This window comes from Xenopus laevis, chromosome 4S (genome assembly GCF_017654675.1).
Source record: "Xenopus laevis strain J_2021 chromosome 4S, Xenopus_laevis_v10.1, whole genome shotgun sequence".
Classification (NCBI taxonomy): Eukaryota; Metazoa; Chordata; class Amphibia; order Anura; family Pipidae; genus Xenopus; species Xenopus laevis.
In genome coordinates, this window is record NC_054378.1 from 107839800 (window position 1) to 107863718 (window position 23919).

The 23919-nt window shown below is 39.0% G+C and overlaps 1 protein-coding gene across 1 annotated transcript; it reads left to right on the forward strand.

Moving 5' to 3' along the window:
• Positions 1-942: 942 nt before the first annotated feature.
• tnnc1.S (troponin C1, slow skeletal and cardiac typeS homeolog) lies at positions 943-15789 on the forward strand. The gene is given in 6 exon segments (NM_001086254.2): positions 943-1009; positions 9171-9201; positions 10746-10892; positions 11748-11862; positions 13563-13699; positions 14960-15789. Coding segments are annotated over 6 exon segments (486 nt in total). The 5' UTR covers positions 943-985; the 3' UTR covers positions 14992-15789.
• The last annotated feature ends 8130 nt before the right edge of the window (positions 15790-23919 follow it).

Below are 23919 nucleotides of genomic sequence, written 5' to 3' on the forward strand. Positions count from 1 at the left end.
CTGGGAAGGGAGTGTGACTTTGGGATAGCAGGTATAGTAGGGAGAGATGGTGCCTATAGTAACAGTAGGATAATAGTCTCTGGGAAGGGAGTGTGACTGTGGGATAGCAGGTATAGTAGGGAGAGATGGTGCCTATAGTAGTATTTAAATATAATCTTAAAGTCCTATGACACACAGAGATTTAATAACCATTGCAGGACAGTGGCAGCCACAACACCCATAATTGTTTGTCACAGCTTCCTTTAGCAATGGTATGGAAAACATTCTTCCTATATTCCACACTGACAGTGACCAGCAGCGTCTGCATTCACTTTGGCACCTGTTTGGTGCTTCCAACCTTTTCTATTGTAGGGGAAACATGTGGCATTTCTACTGAACTCTGAGACCATGTAATGAATCCCAGCATTTTGTTAGTTCTTGACACATTTAGAATGCTTTGAAAAATGCAATTTTATCCTGGAGTGAACACATATTTTACCAGAAATGGAGGGCTGGGGGCACACAGAATAATAGCAACATATCATATACGGTATATGACATAAAGGCAAAATATGCTTTATTAAAAGGTAAAAAGTTTTAGATTTCAGCTATGTTATAGTTCAGAAGCAGCAGGAGGGCTGCAGGTTTGACAGCCCCTTTATTTCTGACAATTATTAAAGAATAGAAATAGACAATAATCTTCCCAAAAGAAGAAAGTGTTTTTGAAGTGATGCTCTTCCCCTTATTAAATGTATTAGTTCAAACCTGTGGCCTTCATCTCTGAAAAAGGAAATCTTTGGCAGCGTGGCTGGGTATATAAATAAATGCACTTGAAACCATGAGGTGGGCTCTTTTGTTTTCCCAAGGGGATGTCCTAGAAAGTGACCATTGATAGGGGAAGGAGGAGCAAAAAGACCCTGATCCCAGGGTGGTATATAAACTGAGCCATCAGCTGTCACCAGTGCTGCACAATTACCTCCTGGGCTCCCGACCAGCATCAATCACAATGGATGATATTTACAAAGCAGCGGTAAGTATTGAACTTTCAGCATTCTCTCTAACCCAGTTAGTTACAACTGAAACCCAGCTGATCAGCCCATCTCTTTTTGGATGGGCTCTGATGCAGAGGCTGCAATATAGATTTTCAATTGGATATTACTTGTTTTATTACCTATGTTGTAGGAAGGATGAGATCCTTATATATAATAAGTTCTTTGCTCCACTTACTGAGCACTGACCATATGAGTTGTCATTTGAAATCACCTTTAATGGTGAAAAAATTACCAATCATACGGTCTCTCAATAACTACAAAGGGATTCTATCACCTTTTTGTTATACTTTGTAAACTTGGAATTTTTAGGGATGTTCATTTACAAATGGGATTCGGAAATCTCTATAATTATAGGCCCCTCATTTTTAATTGCGTGCTAACTCATAATTGATATACAGGCATGGGAATTGGGTTAGGGATTTTTCCCTAATTTGGATCTCTTTACATTGTCTACTTAACATGGATTTAAACATTAAATAAACCAAGTAGCATTGTTTTGCCTCTGATAAGGATAAATTATATTTGAGTTGGGATCAAGTACAAGGTACCTTTTATTACAGAGACTCAGTTTTAAAAATCCGAATTATTTGATCAAAATAGAGCCTATAGGAGACTGCCTTTCCTAAAATTCAGAGCTTTCTGGATAATGGGTTTCTGGATAAGGAATCCCATACCTGTAGTATAATCTACTGATTTGAGCTTACTGGTGGGGTGTTATGCCAGTGACCCCAGTGCTCACATGCTCACAGGCACAGGAGACCAATGAATATGTAACAACATAATTTTCCTATGTAGTTGGCCAGGGAGCTGAAATACTACTTGTTCATGATAAGATTATATTGAAATGATGCTGGGGGCTGTTAAAATGCATTGAAAGGCCACATCCAGCCCGCAGGTCTCCATCTGGACATCCCTGTTTTAGGTAATATGACACAGAGGTACACATTCAGATCCACACATGGCAAGTTTTGCAGGCGTACACAAGCAAAATAACCACAATATAAATGATCCCATATTATTGTTCTGTCTGAAATGAGCCAATGTATATATATATATATATATATATATATATATATATATATATATATATATATATATATATATATATATATATAATGACTTTGCTTTTGATCACATAGAAACCCCTTGCAAAGGGGACTAAGGTGATCGTCTCTAATGCTGAGAATGAAGGGGAAATAGTTATAAAAAAGTTATACTATGGGAGATGTCAGGAGATTTAGAAGGCACGGCACAAGTACTGAATGTGCAGTAAGTAATGTACACATAATGAGCCACAGAGCACTCACACTCGCTGACCTTCAGTTCTCCTTGTCCTGCATGTCAGCTGCATGGACAACATTCCATCCCCAGACTCACACATACACAGTCACCTTATGGAGGGGCAAAAAAGGATAATGTAGGGTGAAAAAAAGGATAATGGGCCATTTGCCTGTCTATTTGTATATTTATTTGTTTATTCAAATACTGCCTCCCCCATCCACCACAACATCCATAAATATCTCTATTTCAGCCACTAGTTGTGGAATTTCTATTTGGTGTAAAACTGACTGTACTCTCATAGGGCTGCTTGTTTGACAAGGACACCAAATGTGTGTATCTATGCCTGATTTTGTTACTTACATGCTGCCTCAAATTAGGCTGATCTTATTGTCTGGTCATCCAATGATTGGATCATAACGGGCACCTACAATGCATCAGTGCACTGTGCTTGCCTATTTTTCCCTGCATTGCCAACCCTCCCTGATAGATATCTGCCGACTCAGTCCAGGGGGCAAGAGATAGCCACCACTATAGGCATGTGTATGGACAGCTTTATTCTGGTACCCTAGGTGCTCCTGGAAGCCCAGTTTGAGTGTTGGGGTGATGTTTGAGGTTCCTTAATCTTGAAACTACAACTGATACAGGAATGCTTCCATGTGTCTGTAATTTGTTTAAGGGCAGAGACACAAGTGGAGATTCGGGGAGATTTAGTCGCCTGGTGACAAATCGCCTCTTCTTCGGATAACTAATCTCCCCGAACTGCCTTCCCGCCAGATAGAATCTAAACTGCCGGCAGGGTGGCACTCGGAGCGTTTCATTTTCCGAAGTTGCCTCACAAGAAAACTTCAGGTGACTTTGGAAAACAAAGAAAAAGTTCATAAACCGGGTGCTACCCATATGTTAGACACCCTCTACTGTATTAAATCACTAAGGACCAGTGCTCCTGTTTACTTACTGGATCTTTCTGAGCCTCACACTTCCATCTTTGTAGTATTTCCAAGGCTCCACAGTTGTTAGGCTTGTGAGCTTGTGTGTACATTTTTACTATTTTTCAGAAATACAACATAGATGATGGAATGACGCTTTGTGAGTAAGATCTTCACACCTGTCTGGGGAAAAAAGTTGACAATTTAGTACAATGGGGGGCCCTAATTGACTTATAGTCACCGGAGTATAAACCTTTGCTTGTCCTTTAATGACCAAGTTATTCGTAAAGAAAGAAAATGAGGCAGCACTAGCAGAGAGGCACCTTCCTATGTGCAGATAATTACTTGTCAAGCCAGAGAGCACAGCAGTCCTCCTGCTATTAATACAAGTGTTATGCTGAACAATAGCCATGTAAAGCCACTAGTATTATCCACAAGCAGCTGTTACGGCCCTAAGACGTCAGCCATCTGTCTTGACATACAGCCCGGCACAAGGAGGCAAATCCCAGAGTTTATTTGGGTCTGTTGCAATTCCAAAAATTACAACGACTCAGGCTACAAAAGGGTAGGCTAAAAAAAGACCCATTGTTCAGGCTGCGCCCTTCATGTCCCGAATTCTTCAGTCTAAATCAGAAGAACCAAGGACACTGATGAAGGCAAAATTATTTTTAAAATTCTCAATTTACATTTTTCATTGGTTTATATTCAGAAAAAGAAAGGCATTACAAATATAGTCTAGCCACCAATATAGAAGGCCTATAATGCCTCCATTACTTTTGGCTGGTAGAATGGAGAATAAAATACACAAAGCATTTAGGGACTTTTCCAGTAACTCTCTGCTTTACAGACCCAGTGCTGGTAAGGCAGAAACAGATGGTTCTTGTATCTAATAAGAGTTCCGTCCAGCTAGACATCCCATTCAGCAATTTACCCTAAACTGGTGCAAGCGATTTCCCTTAATATAGTCTATATGTGACATTAGCCTTATTACCTGCACAAAAGGGAGAGATGTATGAAAGTGCCTTCCAGCACCCACCACCAGCCTTTAATAAGCAAAGGATGCTGGGAGTTGTAGTTGAGGTACACTTTTAGTCACAGGCCGAACATCCCTTAATACCCATAGCAAAATACTGTGCAAAGTTCCATTTTTTTGTTTTAAGCTTCCACCCTCTGTTAATGCTATAGTGTGGACAACCCATAATAATCAGGGCAGTAGCCTTAAACCTATGATCCCTTCTAAACTACAACTCCCAGCATCCTCTGATGAATATTAATGATGGCTGTAGTTCAGTAACGGCTATAAAGCCAGAGGTTAAAGATATAAGAGGGTGGTGCTTGGCACCTGTCCTGAGCATTGAGTTTCAGAGCAATATAATAAGACCCTCTTTTACAAATAACGCCATACCTTCATGCCTACATAAGGCAATGCAAAAGCTCAGCTAAATTTGGTGTCTGGTTCAGGCTCGTATGACAATACCAATAATAGGGGCAGAGATAAACGCACAACAGAGATAAAAGAGCCACTGTCACTGTTTAAAAGGGAACAATTGGATACTTTATCTTTCTCTCCCTGTGTCTGTATCTTCACTTTATAAATAGCCTGCTAGGGCCATGGATTATGTTACTCTTAGCATACACCAGGCAAATGTCTCCCGGCCCTGTACAGTGCCCACCAAGTCCCCAGCAATGCCGCTGTCCGGCCAAAACAATAAAAGAGCAGCTGTTTTGTTTTTCTCACTTACAGGCACGATGTGTTTGTGTTTCACTCCAGAAATCTAGGAAATAGCATTGGTCATTAGTCATATTCCTTTGATCACCCATTTTCTAGCTTCAAAAGTTTATTTCTGTTTTTATTTTACAATCTCCATTTTATTTTTCCTTGTATAAACAGTCAAGGATGTGGGTATAGCCTATCAACTTATGGTGGGGCCTGGTCTAGGCCTATGGATCTGTGACTGGGTGCTGCTCAGCTCAGTTTAGCCATTCACAATCATGAATGCAAGTGCAAAGTGTAACATTGCATTCCAAATTAAAGGACAAGGAAATCTAGGCGGTGCCAAGTTGTTAGGCACCCCATCAGTGATGGTTCACCTTTAAATTAACTTTTAGTTAGAGTATGGACAATTCTAAGCAACATTTTAATTGGTCTTCATTATCTATTTTTTTTATAATTTTTAAAAAATTCTGACTCTTTCTAGATTTCAAATGGTGGCCACTGACTTAAAAAACAAATGCACTTTAATTCTATACATTTATTGTTGTTGCTACTTTGTATTGCTCATCTTTCTTTTCTTGCCCTCTCCAATTCATATGTTCGTCTTATATTCTAACCAATGCACGGTTGCTAGGGAAATTGGGACCCTAGCAATCAGATTTCTGAACCTGCAAACTGGAGAGCTGCTGAATAAAAAGCTAAATAAGCCCAATACCACACATAATAACTAATAAAAACCAATTGCAAATTGTCTCAGAATATCACTCTCTACATTTTACTCAAAGGTGAACAAACTATTGCCCTTGGTTGATGCCCCTTTCTATGACAATTGCATCAACCTGGGGAAGTGTTTTCATCAAGATGGTCCATTGCTATCTCCCCTCATCTACCCAGGCATACCCTGCATTAAAGTCAGCCTTTCAAACTTGGCTTATGTGCAGTAAAGGACCCTTTGAGCTTTGGGCACCCATCAAGGAGCTACCCATATAACATGTTGCTTGGCCTAGTTCTATACACACTGTAAAAAGGCTAAAGAGGTAGATTGTCAGGCAGACGGGATACTAAATGTGATAGACAAATGCTCACACACATTTCTTCTTGCACAACTCCACTGGTACATTATGTGCACATGCTTTTTGAGAATAACTGGACTTTGAACTGCCTTAGGATATGAACCCTGGTGCTTTTAATTTTCTTTATGGAGGATGCAATAGCCAAGCAAAAGTATGGCAACTCAATCTTCCTTTATGATGCACAGAATGGAATTTTTGATTCATATAGAAAGCAGTGTCCTCACAACTGGTATTTATGGAACATACATGTAAAATAAAACCCTACAGGGTATAGCAGGCATGTCCAAAGTGCGGCCCGTTTTCAAATTTACACCGGCGCTCAGCCTCCATCATGAAATGAATAATAATGAGGCCCCTCAGCACAGTGCGATCAGGAATCTCATAGAAGTAATATTTGGTCACATTAGTGAAATGATCTGCCACTTGGTCTATACTGCTGCCTGTGTGCTGAAGGTGTTAGCAATAGACACGTACTGGAACGTAGAAACTCGCTGTTTTCGCATAGGTGTCAATAGACGTACTGACGTGCCAGTACAGTAAACTAAACAAGTATAGCGTCACTACGTGCCAGTATGTGTCTATTGCTAACACCTTCAGCACACAGGCAGCAGTATAGACCAAGTGGCAGATCATTTCACTAATGTGCCCAAATATTACCGCTACGGTTACTCGATTCCTGTAATTTAATGTTAATGGTTCAAAGAATGTCAGGCTGAATGGTCGGCCCCCACACATTTTCACCTCACCAAATCTGGCCTTCGTTGCAAAAAGTTTGGGCACCCCTGGGGTATAGTATACTCCACTGTACGTGTGTGTAGTTTGAATTCTCTCAGTCTCATCACTGTTTTGAGTTTTTGATCCCCATTTTATGGACTGGACCACCAGGATACCAGAAAAACTCCCAGTAGGCCCAAGTGTCAGTGGGCCCTTCTGCTGCTAAACATTTGGCTTCTTTCATGACCATTTCATATTTCTATGAGAGTAAAGAGGCTAAATAGATGGAATAATAGATCATAGTATGTAAAGAAACGGGACTAGGATAATAGAGGTTGAGTGAGGAGAGGAAGAATAATAGTACTGATATAGGGTTTTGGAAAAAAATACCGGCCTTCCTATATTTTTAGATTTTTTCCCTATTAATAACATTGGGGTCAAGTATCCGGTCAGGTCGGTAAAATACTGGCCAGGTGGCAATCCTATACTGAGCGTGGGCCCCTGGTATAAGGGTTTTTGCTGGGTCCCTGGTGATTCAGTCTGACACTGTTTATAAGGGCTACTCATATAGCACAATGCTTGGCTAAGTTCAATGCACAAAGTATGGTGCATTTATAAGAGTTCTTTTTTCTAAAACTGCAACATTTTCTATTTTTCATATCTTTTTCCCTGAACCACCATTTTATGATGGTCTGTGTGACATTCACTGACCACCTGACAGGAAATAATGCAGGTTCTCACACTACTAGCTCTGTGCATTCATTGGCTGATGTAAACTAGCAAGTATGTGTGCCCTTGGTTTGTGTGTGAGCACAGTGCCTGAGTAATGGATGCTGCCACCCCTAACTACTTGTTTACCCCCATAGCTTGAGAACAGCAATACATTGTACTGTATCTGGATCACATTATCTATAGGGAAAGCAAAAAAGGATTTGTTCAATATTCTGTCTTACTCTTAGAGGGTTATCGATCAAAGTCAGATTTTTTTCTGGTGGGACTTTTAAAGGGGAAAGCCACCATTTTTGTGATTTATTAAACCCTGATGGTGTTAAAAGTTAGAATAAAAAAGTACTCCAACTCAGATCTGCCGAGTTCATGTAGAAGTCAATGGCTGATGTCCCGTTGATATCCCGATCTGCGCTGAGTTTCGTTCAATAATCCAAAGATTTTGTGGTTTTCGGGCGACAAATCGGAAACAGTCAAAGGTTTCGGGCATCAAAAAAGTTTTTTTTTCACGGTTTTATCGATTTTTTTCCAGCACAATGAATTTGTTGTAAAAATGTATTGATAAATACAGATTTGGTCGGAGTAGTTTTAAGAAAATAGTGAGAACTTTTCGGATTTTGATAAATGACCCCCTTAGAGTGGGGCAGGATCATTAAAACTAGCAGTACAGCCATATTAGTGCATTTGTGGTTGTGTCTGTCTGTACAAGCATAAGAGACAAAGGCTTTCTGACATTTAAAATATATGAGCAACTGTTACCCAAGTAGGTTCCTGGGCCAGTGGTCCTTTTAGGAAAGAATATTTTGGTTATTTCATGCACAACGCAGAGCAAACAGCAAAAATAACATTTCTTGCAATTCCCTGGTTCTTCAGAGAAAAGAGGTAAAGGCAGTGATTAGGGAACTGTCACTAATATTTTATAATATAATACAAAAATATATTATAATATAATAATATAATAATATGTCATTTGCAAAACTGTATTGGTTTATACTAAATGGTTTATTAAAATTTCTTTACTACTGCAAACAACTGTATACAATCTCTACAGTTGAAGATATTTTTATAATAACTAGAGTTGTCTTCATAGTATAATCCTAGAGGGTTCTGTAAACCCAAGGCACAATACAGCAGCTTTTGGTTGTTCACGTTTAAATTAACTTTTAGTATGATGTAGAGAGTGATATTCTGAGACAAGTTTCATTTTTTATCATTTGTGCTTTTGTTTAATTATTTATCTTTTTATTCAGCAGCTCTCCAGTTTGCAGTTTCAGAAATCTTGTTGTTAGGATCCAAAAAACCCTAGAAATCATGCATTGAATTGAATAAGAGACTGGAATATGAAAAGGAGAGGCCTGAATAGAAAGATGTGTAATCAAAAGTAGCAACAACAATAATTTGTAACCTTACAGAACATTTGTTTTTTTAGATGGGTCAGTGACCCCCCCCCATTTGAAAGCCGGTAAGAGTCAAAATAAAATAATTTAAAAACTATAAAAGAGTTAAAAAATTTGCTTAGAATTAGCCATTATATAACATACTAAAAGTTAATTTAAAGGTGAACCACCCCTTTAAGTATACTCTCCGGATTAGTGGGGGTGGATGTAGTAAATGCGAGGTTAGTATGGGATAATATAAAACATTGATCCATTGATACTCAGTAACAGAACATACGCTGAATCAGTTTCATTTTCTTTCTTCCTAGGTTGAACAGCTAACAGAGGAGCAGAAAAATGGTAAGTACTAACGAAATGACGGTTACCTTCAATTGTTAATAACAATAGCTGAAAAATTATTAAAAAATAAATTCAAATGTGGTATCTGGGAAGCCACATGTGCATTTTATATGTCATATATGGTAGTTTACATAGATGATCTTGTATACAGGTATGGGACCTGTTATCCAGAATGTTTAGGACCTGGGGCTTTCCGAATAACAGATCTTTCCATAATTTGGATCTTCATACCTTGGATCTACTAGAAAATCATGTAAACATTAAATAAACCCAATAGGCTGGGTTTGCTTACAATAAGGATTAATTATATCTTAGTTGGGATCAAGTACAAGGTAGAAAAAGGAAATCATTTTTGGATTATTTGGATAAAATGGAGTCTATGGGAGACGTCCATTTCGTAATTCGGAGCTTTCTGGATAATGGGATTCCGGATAATGGATCCCCTACCTGTACTAAGATACTGCTCCTGGTTTAGTCTATTGGTGTTACTAGAGATTTTAATGCATTTAATTTAGTGTTTTTTTTATTAAGAGGCACTTTTTCCATTTATATTAGTAATTTACCTTCTTGAGGTGGCAGTACAACCCTTCTATGGAAATATTAGCTGTCACCTTAAACGATATGTTCTTGCTACTCTTCCAATTTACAAATTACAATATTTTGCTTCTTATTGATATATTTGTATACTCTCAATATGCACATATGATTAAGTTAAGCCTATATGGTCCTCTCCTATCCAGATATTTTGTTGGGCCTTATTGATAACCAATGAGCATGATCAGATATTAATCAGACCTATACATAGACCAATAATCTGCAGATTCGGATAAGAAACACATAACTAACAGTTAAAATCTGCCTCTACAAGTGCGTCTTTGCACCTGTTGCTGAATAATGCTGATCTAGAGTGTATACTGTGGCAAAGAGTATTAAAGAAGCATATGCCTGTTATGCATATAAATTAAATTATCATGGAAAGGGAATGAGTAGGAAACTGAACAAGTTTTCAGAATCAGACGGTACCCCGTTAAAGGGGTTGTTCACCTTTGAGTTAACTTTTAGTATGGTAGAGAGTGATATTCTGAGACAATTTGCAATTGGTTTTCATTTTTTATCATTTGTGCTTTTGGAGTTATTTAGTTTTTTATTCAGCAGCTCTTCATTTTGCAGTTTCAGAAATCTGTTTGAGTCCCAATTTCCCTAGCAACCATGCATTGTTTGGAATAAAAGACTGGAATATGAACTGGTCAGTGACCCCCATTTGAAAGGTAGAAAGAGTCAGAAGAAGAAGAAGGCAAATTATTCAAAAACTATAAAAAATAGATAACGAAGACAAGGTAAAAGTTGCTTAAAATTGGGAATACAATTTCATACTAAAAGTTAACCGAAATGAGAATCACCCCTTTAACTAAGAATAATGGTCAATCAAAGGCACTGTAAGGCAGACAACAGACAAGACCAGGGTGGGTTAAAATGCTTCTTTACATATTTCCTTAGGTTGTGTGATTGCATCTCATTGTTCTCTGTTTGTCTGGTTTTTACAGAGTTCAGGGCAGCCTTCGACATTTTCGTGCAGGACGCTGAAGATGGCTGCATTAGCACCAAGGAACTGGGGAAGGTCATGAGAATGCTGGGGCAGAGCCCCACCCCTGAGGAGTTACAGGAAATTATAGATGAAGTGGATGAAGATGGTTAGTTTTGGGGATTTGTTGATCACCCTTTTTTCTTCTTGATTATTGCCTAATTTACAAAAAATCCTTCAGAAAGGAAAAACCTCAATGAAAACGACGCTGTTCCATTCATTCTTAATCTATCAGTAAAGATGGGACTGTTTTAAAAAAACTTGAAAAAGAAAATTGCCTGAATGTTGAAAATACACATTTTATTAAATTCTGTTGAAACTGGACATATTTTATTTGCCAAATTCTTTCCTTTTATTTTTTTTAACTGATATTCAAATTCTAAGCTCAAAAGTCCAATTAAAAGAAAAATATGTTACCTGTCATTTAGTGCCACTTGTCATCCATTATAAACCTGTCTATCCAAGACCATAGTGATTAGTGTCTGGCCTTCATTCAGGTTTTCATCAGAGGCTTGCTATTGACATGTCCTCTTAATGATGATCTGTCTGTAAATTGTTTATGTAATTCTCTAATCAAAAAGCTTCATTCCTTTGTACATTGTGAAGTTTTATGTCTACGGTCAACCTCTAAAAAAAAGTACAAATTGTAAATCTTAGGTTTCATTTGTGACACACGCTCAGACTCACATATACACAAATATATTGTGGATTTCTTGTATAGCATTGTGACCACAAATGGGACATGGATGGGGTTCAGGGTATCTTTAAATTTGCGAGGTACTTATAATTATGTGTCTTTGTATGTTGTGAAAAAGGGCCCAAGTAAAAGTGTTTGCAATAAAATAGTCCATAGTGTCTTAAGAAAAGTACAGCGTGTACACATTTCCAGTAGAAAATCTGCCTGCGAGTCCCATGGACTTTCTCTCTTATTCGCAATCATTCATGTGAATATTTCTATCTCCAGGGAGCGGTACTGTAGACTTTGATGAGTTCTTGGTTATGATGGTCCGGTGTATGAAAGACGACAGCAAAGGAAAATCAGAAGAAGAATTATCAGACCTATTCCGAATGTTTGACATGTAAGTTAACATGAAGCCAGGGCCAGGTCAGGAGGGAGGGGACAGTGACTGAGGGAGGCAGGGGACAGGTGATGGATGGGAGGGAACAGCGACTGAGGGGAGGGAGGGGACAGCGACTGAGGGAGGGGACAGCGACGGAGGGGAGGGAGGGGCGAGCAGCGGAGGGGAGAGCAATGGAGGGGAGGGGACGGAGGGGTGAGCAACTGAGGGGAGAGGAGGGAGGGGACAGCGATGGAGGGAAGGGTGACAGGAGGTAGGGGACAGCGATGGAGATGAGGGTGACAGGAGGGAGGGGAAAACAACGGAGGGGTGGCTGACAGAGGGAAGAAAGATGAGTAAGACTGAGGGTTGTGGACTAGGAGTAGACAGAAGACTTTTAGAGGTAGCTGTCCAGTGCCCCTAGGCAGCTGCCTCTTCTGCCTACCCCTAGTTCTGGCCCTGCCTGAAGCCCTGCCTTTTTACCAAAAAAATGGATAATTAGTATGTTAACCCTAGCTGTTCAAGTATAAACACTATAGAAATGGCCAATGAGCACTCCATTGATCCCAGACAAGCAATAAGATCACTAAAACATTGACAATGAATAGAAAGTCTCTGTGACCCTGTCTGTGCTTGTGGCAGATTGGCAGTAAGGCAGAGCCAAGAGAAGAAATTCTGAGAAAACATAAATCTGATTAATTAGGGAAACTTTGGAAGTGGAGCTCCCTGTTCGTTACATAGTTGCATAGTTAAATTGGGTTGAAAAAAGACAAAGTCCATCAAGTTCAACCCCTCCAAATGAAAACCCAGCACCCATACACACACCCCTCTCTACTTTTAATTAAATTCTATATACCCATACCTATACTAATTATAGAGCTTAGTATCACAATAGCCTTTGATATTAAGTCTGTCCAAAAAAATCATCCAAGCCATTCTTATAGTCATTAACTGAATCAGCCATCACAACATCACCCGGCAGTGCATTCCACAACCTCACTGTCCTGACTGTGAAGAACCCCCTACGTTGCTTCAAATGAAAGTTCTTTTCTTCTAGTCTAAAGGGGTGGCCTCTGGTACGGTGATCCACTTTATGGGTAAAAAGGTCCCCTGCCATTTGTCTATAATGTCCTCTAATGTACTTGTAAAGTGTAATCATGTCCCTCCAACCCTCCAACCAATTTAGTTGCACTTAGTCTCTGCACTCTCTCCAGCTCATTTATATCCCTCTTAAGGACTGGAGTCCAAAACTGCACTGCATACTCCAGATGAGGCCTCACCAGGGACCTATAAAGAGGCATAATTATGTTTTCATTCCTTGAGTTAATGCCCTTTTTTATGCAAGTTAAAGGGGTAGTTCACCTTTAAAATAATTGTTAGTATGATGTTGAAAGTGATATTTAGAGACAATTTGCAATTGCTTTTCATTTTTTATTATTCACGTTTTTTTAATTATTTAGCTTTTTATTTTTTTAATTTTTACATTATTGCTTTCTTGTGGGGAGGTATTAAACAAATACACCAATACCATTGCAACCATAGGAGTAGTGAGTAGATTGCTCTGTTGTATAAATGGAAACTGTCTTACATCATGGAAGTCATATATACAGCAAATATACATTGCATCATTTATTATACATAAACCTTAGGACATGCTGAAGACCCTACAATAATAAATATTACAGAGAAGCTTAATTTAAATGGATTTGAATTGTTTGCAGAAATGCGGATGGCTACATTGACCTGGAGGAGCTGAAAGAGATGCTTGAAGCTACTGGAGAGACAATCACAGAAGATGACATTGAGGAACTGATGAGAGATGGGGATAAAAACAATGATGGCAGGATTGATTATGATGGTAGGTTTATGGGATATAGGAATAATGATATAAATATTGTACAGAGTGGTATTGACGGACACCTTTGCTATATTTTACAGCTAAAGTTATTATGGGCTTTCCATAAAAGGCACCAAAATAACATGTAGCACATGCCCAGCGCCAGGTGGCTGCCATAAAATGCTCCTTAATTAGAGTGTAGCAATGTTGAACAGCAGGTGCCTGTCATAAAATGCTCCGTCATAAAACACAGAATTGTCAGATGCCTGCCGGGAACATGAAACCTGTCACTGTCAGACCTGGATACACCAAGGTTATGACATCCCAAGGAACCTTCACCATTAAATCCCAAGATATTTCCGTGCCCTTACTGAAGGTCACAATAAGAAACTTGCTTTTCTTTCTGGGGCCCTAACAATATACACCCCTCTTATTTAACAAGGGTCTAAGGATTCTGGACCTGTTATTGTTGTAGCCAACAAATCCCCAATTAGCCTGCCCTCCAATAAGAGCCCATGCTGAAGCCTCTGTGATTAAGGAGAGTTGATTTCTTCAAAACTAACATTTTTTAATCTAATTTCTTTATTTCCCAAACCCATCATTCAACCATATTGCTCAATCCCTACATGTGATGTAAAATGGCTCATTCAATACAGTTTCCTCCTTTTCTTGGTTAAATATTGCCTTATATCGGGGGCACAGGTTCCCCAAAGGTACCTGGTCCTCGTTGCTTTTGCAACACTTGCAACCCTATGTGATTACAGCCAGTTTTATTGCAACACTTAGATTGGGAATATGCTATATACATGGGAAACGATGAGCCAGTGCCCACACTTAACCAAGACAGGCAAAACCAGTAAGGCTATTCCCAGACTCAGCAACATATTGATGTGTTTTATTGCAGCCAAATATTTCCAGCCTTTACTAATGAGCATTATGCTTAACCACATATTCTAAACCAGTAGCTCGCGAGCAACATGTTGCTCATCAAACCCCTTGGATGTTGCTCCCAGTGGCCTCAAAGCAGGTGCTTATTTTTGAATTCCTGGCTTGGAGGCGAGTTGTAGTTGAATAAAAACCAGGTGTACTGCCAAGCAGAGCCTCCTGTAGGCTACCGGTACATATAGAGGCTACCAAACTGCCAATCTCAGCCCTTATTCGACATCCCCATGGACTTTTTCATGCTTGTGTTGCTCTCCAACTCTTTTTACATTTAAATGTGGCTCACTATTAAAAAAGGTTGGGGACCCCTGTTCTAATCAAATCATTTTCATTTTATAGAATTTCTGGAATTCATGAAGGGAGTTGAATAAGCGTGAGACATTAACTTCTGCTGGAGCCATGCCCCCACCTGCATACTGAATTTGTGATTTTGGATCATTTTGGATTAAAGGGCCTACCTCACCTATACGAACAAAAATAAAAAAGTACAGACTACATCAGGGGTATTGCCCCCTACAGCTGTTATTAAACTACAACTTCCAGCATCCCCTCTGCAGGTTAAACATTCCTGGTGTACACATATAGATTGATATAAGCCTCACTTTCTATGGGAATTCTTTGCTAACGACAAGGGCCAGCATAATGGTCAGCCATTATGCTTTCAAAGGGAATCCTCATTGAGCCACCGGGAAGGAATACTTGTTCCTCCAGCTGATATCGACTTATAGCTCATATTGCCTTTGGCATAGAAGTCTGATGGGCCTCCAGTTTTATGACACATGGGAGGGACTTATTACAAAATAGGAGGGGTTTATGGCTTGTGTAGTTCTGGGTGTGGCCTTGGGTGGTTGGTGTGTACTCATACTGTATCTTATTAATATTCACTCTGCAATTTCTTTATCTGAAGCATTTTACAAAGCAGACAGCCTGGGAATTAGGCCCAAACAATTGTAATTCAAAACAAGACTGAGTATATGTAAAAAGCCTCACTCAGGGCATTTTGCGCCTAAATAACTCAGTCCATGGCATAAATATATTTGATTTGTGACCGTTACTATTATTTGTAATAAAAACCATGTCAGTCTGTGAAAATACGCAGAGCGACTTCCTCGGGGGCATCAAATGCTGTCAAACCATGTCCCTTCATTTGCTAATAAATTTATTTGAAATATCTGTGCACAAAGGCCTCTGATTATAGAACATCTGATCTTTTGGTAAAGGCAACAACAGTAGAACCCCCATTTTTAAGTTTTTCAGGGGAACAGAAAAAAAAATAATTCGAAAGCTGTGAAAATATAAAATCAGGGAAATGTATTGTGCATTATATAAAGGTGTAAAATAAGGGAAAACTTAAAAAAAGTGTATGGAAAATTGAGGTTTCACTGTATAGGTATGGGACCCGTTATCCAGAAAGCTCCGAACTAGGGAATAGACTCCATTTTATCCAAATAACCCAAATTTTTAAAAATGATTTTCTTTTTCTCTGTAATAATAAAACAGTAGCTTGTACTTGATCCCAACTAAGATATAATTAATACTTATTGGAAGCAAAACCAGCCTATTGGGTTTATTTAATGTTTTTAAATGATTTTCTAGTGGACTTAAGGCATGAAGATCCAAATTAAGGAAAGATCTGTTATCAGGTCCCAAGCGTTCTGGGTAATAGATTCCATAGCTGTACCCTTTCCCTATTTACTTCCCTTTGTATTAGCACATTAACGTGACTTTGATTTATTCATTTCTGATCAGCAGAGAACCAGGCATGCATCAGTGTCCCTTATATAAAGCTAAAATGGGAAAAGTGATACTTCAGGCATGGGATCCAATATCCAGAAACCTATAACTAAAGCTCCAACATGCGGGAAAGCCAATTCCTATTTAAACAAATAGTTCAGATATTCTAAAATGATCTAATTTTTCTCTGTAACAATAAGACAATAACTTGTACTTGTACTTGATCCAAACTAAGGCACAATTTACCATATAGGCACCCCCTAATCTGCAGCCCTAGGAACAGGCCTTTAAGTAAATATGGTCAATATACAGTAGTCCTGCCCATAATGGTATTTAAAACCTCAGCATTTGCTGATTCACAGTCTCTCCTGATATATTTGTAGGACATTCTGGCAGCTGCAGCCTCGTATTTAGTACTTTGTTTCTTTTCATCCAGAGCCACAGCTTTTGCTTCAGTCTGGGGTAGAGATACCAAAATCTGTTTGTTTCTGTGTTTGTGTATGGTTGTGTCTGTGTGTGATTATGTCTATGTGAGTGTGCAATACAGCTATGGGACCTATTATCCCAAATGCTTGGGAACTTGTTTTTATCTTTCTGTAATTTAGATCTCCTTACTTTAAATATATTAATACTATTATATCCATCAAATACTATTTAAAAAATCATTTAAACATTAATTAAACCCAATAGGATTCTTTTCACTTCAATAAGGTTGCTTATGATGGAGTCTATAGGAGATGGCCTTCCCTTAAAGGGGAACCGTCACCCAAAAAAACCCATTCCAAATCCGATTTTTATCACATTAGTCAAGCAAAATGAACTTTAAATACACTATATAAATTATTTGAATCTTGTTTCCTTCAGTCTGGGAATTCATAATTATAGCAAGCAGGCAGGAGCCATTTTGTGGACACTGTTATTAAGACAAGCCTTGCATCATCTCAGAATCTTGTTTGTGCACCAGAATGGGGGACCTGATGTCCATCCCCATGCCCTGGCTACACAATTAAACGGTAAAGAGAACGGGGGAATGTGTGGAGAGCAGTGACATCTAGGAAGTGCTGAATGGAAAGTGAAAGTTATTGTCTGCCCCGCCTCTATGCCACTGGCATAGAGGAGGGGCAGACAATATTTGATTGACAGCTGAGATTTTTAAATGAGCTTACAACAGCTATGAATGCATTAATAAAAAATAGAAATTGGATTTCATGTTTAATTTGAAAAGGACTTTTATTATACAGATTTTTGTGTCTGGGTGACAGGTCCACTTTAATTCAGAACTTTCTGGATAATGGGTTTCCATATCCCATACCTGTTTTGTGCAGTAAGTGGGAGCATAGCTTCCTGTGGCCTCTGCACAAATAAAACTAACTTAATCACAGTTTTAGATCCTCTATATTTATTCTACTAAGACAATGTAGCGTTTATTTACATTTAGTTATATTTAAGGCAGTATTACTTTTGATTGGTAGCTCTGTTCCTGTTTGCCAGCCCTACTTGGGGGGCCTTATTCATCAAAATCCAAATTTTTTTACTGTGTATTTAAATAAAAAAAGTCAAACCAAACTACAATCCACAATTGGACCTTATATATTATTAAAAAATAACAATTTATTCGGTTGAGGTTAAAACTCAAAATCTAGCGAAAATCCAAAGTGTACGATTTTTCTGATTTTTTTCCAAAATCGCTTGATTTTTTCTGACGTTTTTCACGAAAAGTCAGAATTTTTCAAAATGAATAGTCGGATTTTCTGGCTAATTCCTGTGCAGACCACAGAAACTTCCAAATTGGATAGGGACCTCTCCCTTTTACTTATATACAACCTCAAAAGGTCTGAGATGGAGGATTTTCGCTAAAGTACCCCAATAAGTCTCACAATTAAAACATTTATCTACAATCGTATGTGTGCGTGTGTGTGCTATTTGAATGCGGCCTTGTCTTGGGTGACCTTTGCTTTTGACCCAAATCTGAAATGAGTGGGGTGCCGAGGGGTGGGAGGGCTTGTGTCAGAGGTAGACACGGTTCATGACAAGGGTGCTGGGGCCCTGAGATGTCAGCCCCTTCTTGACCCTGGACACCCCAGTCCTGTTCCTGAATGTCATTTGAAGAGACATCTCACTTTAGAGCAATGGCTCCCTGAAGCAGTGATAGGGTGGGGTCAATCATGAAGACCAGTGTCCTAGATTCTTGGAACTGCAGCTGAATGCCTGATATACACATATTTTTCTCTTGGTATAACCTTGTTATGAGGTAAGGTGGGGTCCTAAACAAAGAAGAGTCGTATCAAGGAGATGCTATGCTAACCAGAATGGTTTTTCTCTTTTTAGACAGGGGATTATTGTATTTAAATATTTTTTATATGGCCTTAGGAGTGCACCCACAACCCCCCTCTTGTAACCAGAATGGGGGCTCTTTCCAGGTCCCCAGCTATAGAATAAGAATGCCTAACTTAAATTAAGTACAATTAGCTGAAAAACTTCAGTTCTAGAATATGTAGAATATATTAAGATGTATAATATGCTTTCATCACATAGGACTAGTTTGGGCATAAGCTACGCCAGTTCTTATTTAAGGAAATGACTATTAAAGTATTAAATGATATGATGAATCATTATGTAATGTTGGTCTATATTTTGCCATTTCTATTAATGGCTATTTATTTACACTGATATCACATAGCAATTGTATCATGGAGAAATGTTTCAAGTGGCCATTTTTATCCATGTGTTTTTCTTCTCAAGTCTTCATGTAACACTTTAGAAAGTCATTCGGCATTCCTAACAAGGGCAAATTCCAGCACATACTTCCAGTGACATGTTAAGTAAGGAGTGTATTTAGTGTTGGAATCTTTGCCTAATTACTACATTATGTGTCTTGTGCTTGGGTTTAACCCTTAACATTGAGTTGTTGACTTGGAGGGAATTTAGTTAAAAGAACAGTAACACCAAAAAATTAACGTGTTTTAAAGGAAAGACAATATAATATAATGGTGCCCTGCAGCTGCAAAACTGCTACGTTTGCATCAGAAAAACAACTTTTATATAAACATTCTGCTGTGTAGCCATGGAGGCAGCCATTCAGGCACAGGACACAGAGCAGATAATTCTGAAGAACCCCATTCTATGCTACAAAGCTCATCTGTTATTTGCTGTGTATCCTGTGCCTTTTCTCCTTTTTCAGCTTCAAATGGCCACCCGCATGGTTACTCAGCAGCTTGTTTATATAAACCATAATTGTGTTTAGGAAGCAAACACACCAGTTTTACCAGTGAAGGGAACAGTACATTATATTTTCATTAGTTTAAGACATTTCCATTTTTTGGTGTTACTAAACACAATAGGGGTAGTATGTTAGTGCAAATTAATAGCTCATTGCCCTTCATATTGGCACTTCCACTCTGCCTTCCAGCTTGTTAATGACTAGTGCAACTAGTGCAGTGTACCCTAAAATCCAGCAGTGTATATAAACTTGCATATTACTGTATTTGCATTCCTACATAAAAAAATAGTACCAGAATTTCCAGAATTCTGTATCCCAGTAGCCAACTACTTTTGCTGGGTTAGGGAAGACAAACCAGGTTCCCCAGGCGCTGCTGTGCGACAACCCCCTGCTACATGTGATAACATCAGGGCTGCACACTGTAAATTCCTGTGTTAGTTGTTTTATTGGTGTTGTGGGGTTGACAGTTAGCATGTATGACTGCCACCCTGGGCAGCATGCCCTACTAATCCTTAGAATTTGTGGCATGCCAAAACATCCTACATAGCAGATTACTTATCTCACACCACTTATACTTTGTAACATAATAACAATAATGATTCATGATATAAAGATTTTAATAGGAACTAAGCTCAGAACTTGTCAGCAGATATAAATGTATGTGATCCTAGAGCTGTACTGTAAGTCTCCTACACAAAAACGTGGTAATTTCACCAGATGCACACACACACTCACATGACAAAAAACCTTTAAAGCTCTGTCTACAGTGACCCCCATAGGCGCAGGTCCGAACTGAGAATTAAAATAGGCCCTGGCATTTCAGGTACACAGAGGCCCATTCAGCCCACATAGAGGCCCAAACAGCCCCCACCAGCCCACTAAATACTGACTTTATAAGGGACCTTATAGCTGCCCCTCTGGCATTTGCTAGAACCCACAGATATACCAGTATTAATGGAGAAGGCAAGTAACTGAAGGGGGACAGGGTCTTTCACACTGTTACTTATTTTCGCTAGCAGTTCAAATTTTCTATATTCATTGGTGGCTCAATCAAGACCCTCCAATTTTAATTTCCCACTACAGGTCATGTTACCAAGCTCTGTGGAAACCCTTAAATACATTTTTTTGCAATCTTTCAGATCTCCACACTGATCCCCCGGATGCATGGATAGCAGTACTTAAGTAACATTGGGAACCTACTAAAGGATGGAGCTATCCTCCTCAGAAAAGAGATAAGACACACTCAAACTCAGACGGCTCTCCTTTCATTTTCATACTTTCAACTGAGGCAGGCCACCCAAACACAATTCCATGGGGCCACTATATCCCTCAAAACCACTAATATAGAATTGGCTCTCAGAGCCACCTCCACCAAAAAACTTGTTACTACGCTTCTCCTATCTACTATTAAACCTCCACACAACAGGCATAAACTGGCATGGAGACATCCCAGAGATAGAGGAGGATGATTGAGAAGAGGCAACCAACATGGCCTATCACTATTTGATTTCAACTAAGATAGAATATTCCAATTTAAAATTTTGCACTTCGACTGTCTTGAATGAACATACAAGACTCAACCTGCCCCAAATGCAGAGCCCCAGAGGCAAACTATCTATACCTCATCTGGCAGTGTCCCCAAATCCTAACTTACTATGCCCTAGTCCTAGGCTACATTAAGAACAAAATATCACTGTCAAATTAGCTAACCCCCAAGGCATGCCTCCTAGGCATAGTAAAAGAGGTAACCCCTAGACGAGCCATGAGAATTATTTTCAGTATACTACTGTTCTATGCTAAGAAGTGTATATTATTAAACTGGATTTCCCCTCACCCCTCTACAGTCAATGGCTGGCTTAACCTGATTACAACAAAGCTCCCCCTGATACAGCTTACTTACGCTGCAAGAGGATGCCTCCAGAAATACTGTATGATATAGTATTGGACGACTGGTTAGAGGCTACAGAACAGCCCTAAATCCCAGGAGGACCAGAGTAACAAGACCTCTTATCTAATGCCTATAAATACTTTGACTCTCCTCCTAAACCATGTATGGACAGTCAACAGTCACGCCTGAATTACTACTACCCTGGGAGAAATCACTGTTATTACTAGTGATGGGTGAATTTCTCCTGTTTTACTTCGCTGAAAAATTCACGAATGTCCCGCGAAATTTGTGGAACGGCAAAAAATTTGCAAGCAAATCGTGAAACTCGAAAATAGACGCCCGCGTCCATTGTCAATTTTGATGCTGGCATCAAAGTCAATGGGCGCATCCACAATTTTTTTCCGCCCGCAAATTTTTGCAGGAGATTCGCAAATTTATTTGCAGGCGGTGAAATGCAGAAATTTTGCGCAAATTTGCGCCAGGTGAATTAATTCACCCATCACTAGTTATTACTGTAAGTTGAACAGAATCAGATTTGCATCAGGCAACATGTATGAAACCATTAATGTATGGATGACCATACTACTGCATGTATTGTAATAAAGAAACTGCAACAGAATATGGAATCAAGTAAATGTTTTATTTATTATTCCATAACAAAACCTAAAATGAAAACCTTTAAATAAAAAAAGTTCCATGTGTCTTGTGTCTTCCTCCAGTGTAGATTTCTTCTTTGTATGTGCCTCTGCTCTTCAGGCACTTGCTGCATTCCTCCTGCCACTCCTCTCCCTGTGCAGCACCAACCAACCCACCCTCCCTTATCCTCTCTTTTATCAGGTTTTCACTTATACTAGACAATTCACTGGTGGAACTTAATCAGCATATTTCATGTGTCTTCCTCTAGTGTAGATTTCTTCTTTGTATGTGCCTCTGCTCTTCAGGCACTTGCTGCATTCCTTCTGCCACTCCTCTCCCTGCGCAGCACCAACCAACCCACCCTCCCTTATCCTCTCTTTTATCAGGTTTCCACTTATACTAGACAATTCACTGGTGGAACTTAATCAGCATATTTCACGTGTTTTCCTCTAGTGTAGATTTCTTCTTATTGACCCATCAAAGGCTCTTCCTTAGTTTTTTCAATATATGACATTTCACTAAGTGCATAAATATGTTAGAATAAAAATTTTCATAATAATCTGATAATTGTGATTTTATGAAGTGAACTTTGGGTCAGTACTGCTGGGGGAAGGGAAGTATGCCCCAACAACTCTCATATCATACTCACCTGTTCATATATGAGCTCATATGCCCCAATGTCACAGTTTGGGTCATCTCTCCGGTCGAGGACAACACGTAGGGTGTCCTCTTGCACTTGGTTGCATAGTTGAGTAGCAACCGATGGAGGTGGATATAAATCGGGCTTATAATTAATCTCGATTAGCCAGGGCTTGAATTTCTCATCAAACATAATATCTGCTCCATAGAGATCGAAGCTATTGGTCCTGTTGTACACTATTCTTTGGGAAACCATCATAGTTTGAATGATGGCTGTCTTCATCCCTGGTACCATTACCTTTTCCCATGCATCACTTGCTCCTATCCTCTCAAGGTGTGCTTGCAGTTGTCTATTTGTCCATCGATTCTCTATAGGTAAATCGGGATGTCGGCTCTCTGAGATCTTGTAATTTCTCTGTATGGCATTATTACAGAGGTGTATGGAGCTGAAAAGATAACATTATAGCAATTATCACAATTTTGTTCTCTTAACCTTAGTTTGTGCCACAATAGTTTCGATAAAAAATTCAAATTATCTGTTTGGAATTCAGCAAAAGCCTAATCCTTTGTAGCAAGAGAGAACTCATAAAGTTAATGTTATTGATGCATAGAGGGCACTTTTTTTCCAAAGGGTTAGTTGTTTGAGGATGAATAAAGATATGTTATGTAATCCAAAAGTGCATATTGTACAGGGTAAAAGTGTTGGATATTTTTAGGATGTTTATCAATTTTGGCTTTCCTGTAGCCCTTTCCCAGTATTGCTACACTACTCCAAGCATTCTAAATGAACAATGGGCCTGTATGTTATTCTCCAAAACCTCAAACAATATTTAAATGGTTCTAGTTATAGAACACAAAGTCCCAATATATAATTTCCTTTATTGAACTAAAGGCATACACCTGTACCAGTCACACAGATCTCCATTCTCAGTGCTTTCACAAAGGCATACTATCTGATTTTGAGATTTTTTAATAAACTATTAATGTCATGAGTGCTCTGGCTTATGTATTGTCTTTCCTTGAGCTCCATGTGCCATGCACTGAATCAGAACCTGGGCCTGTTTGGCCAGGTCTACCATCATATGTCTTTGTTTTCAATATCTGTCATATCACTTCTTTATAGCTCGGGCACTCCTAAATATTGAGCTACAGCTTCAAGCATGGGCTAACAGCATAAAAACG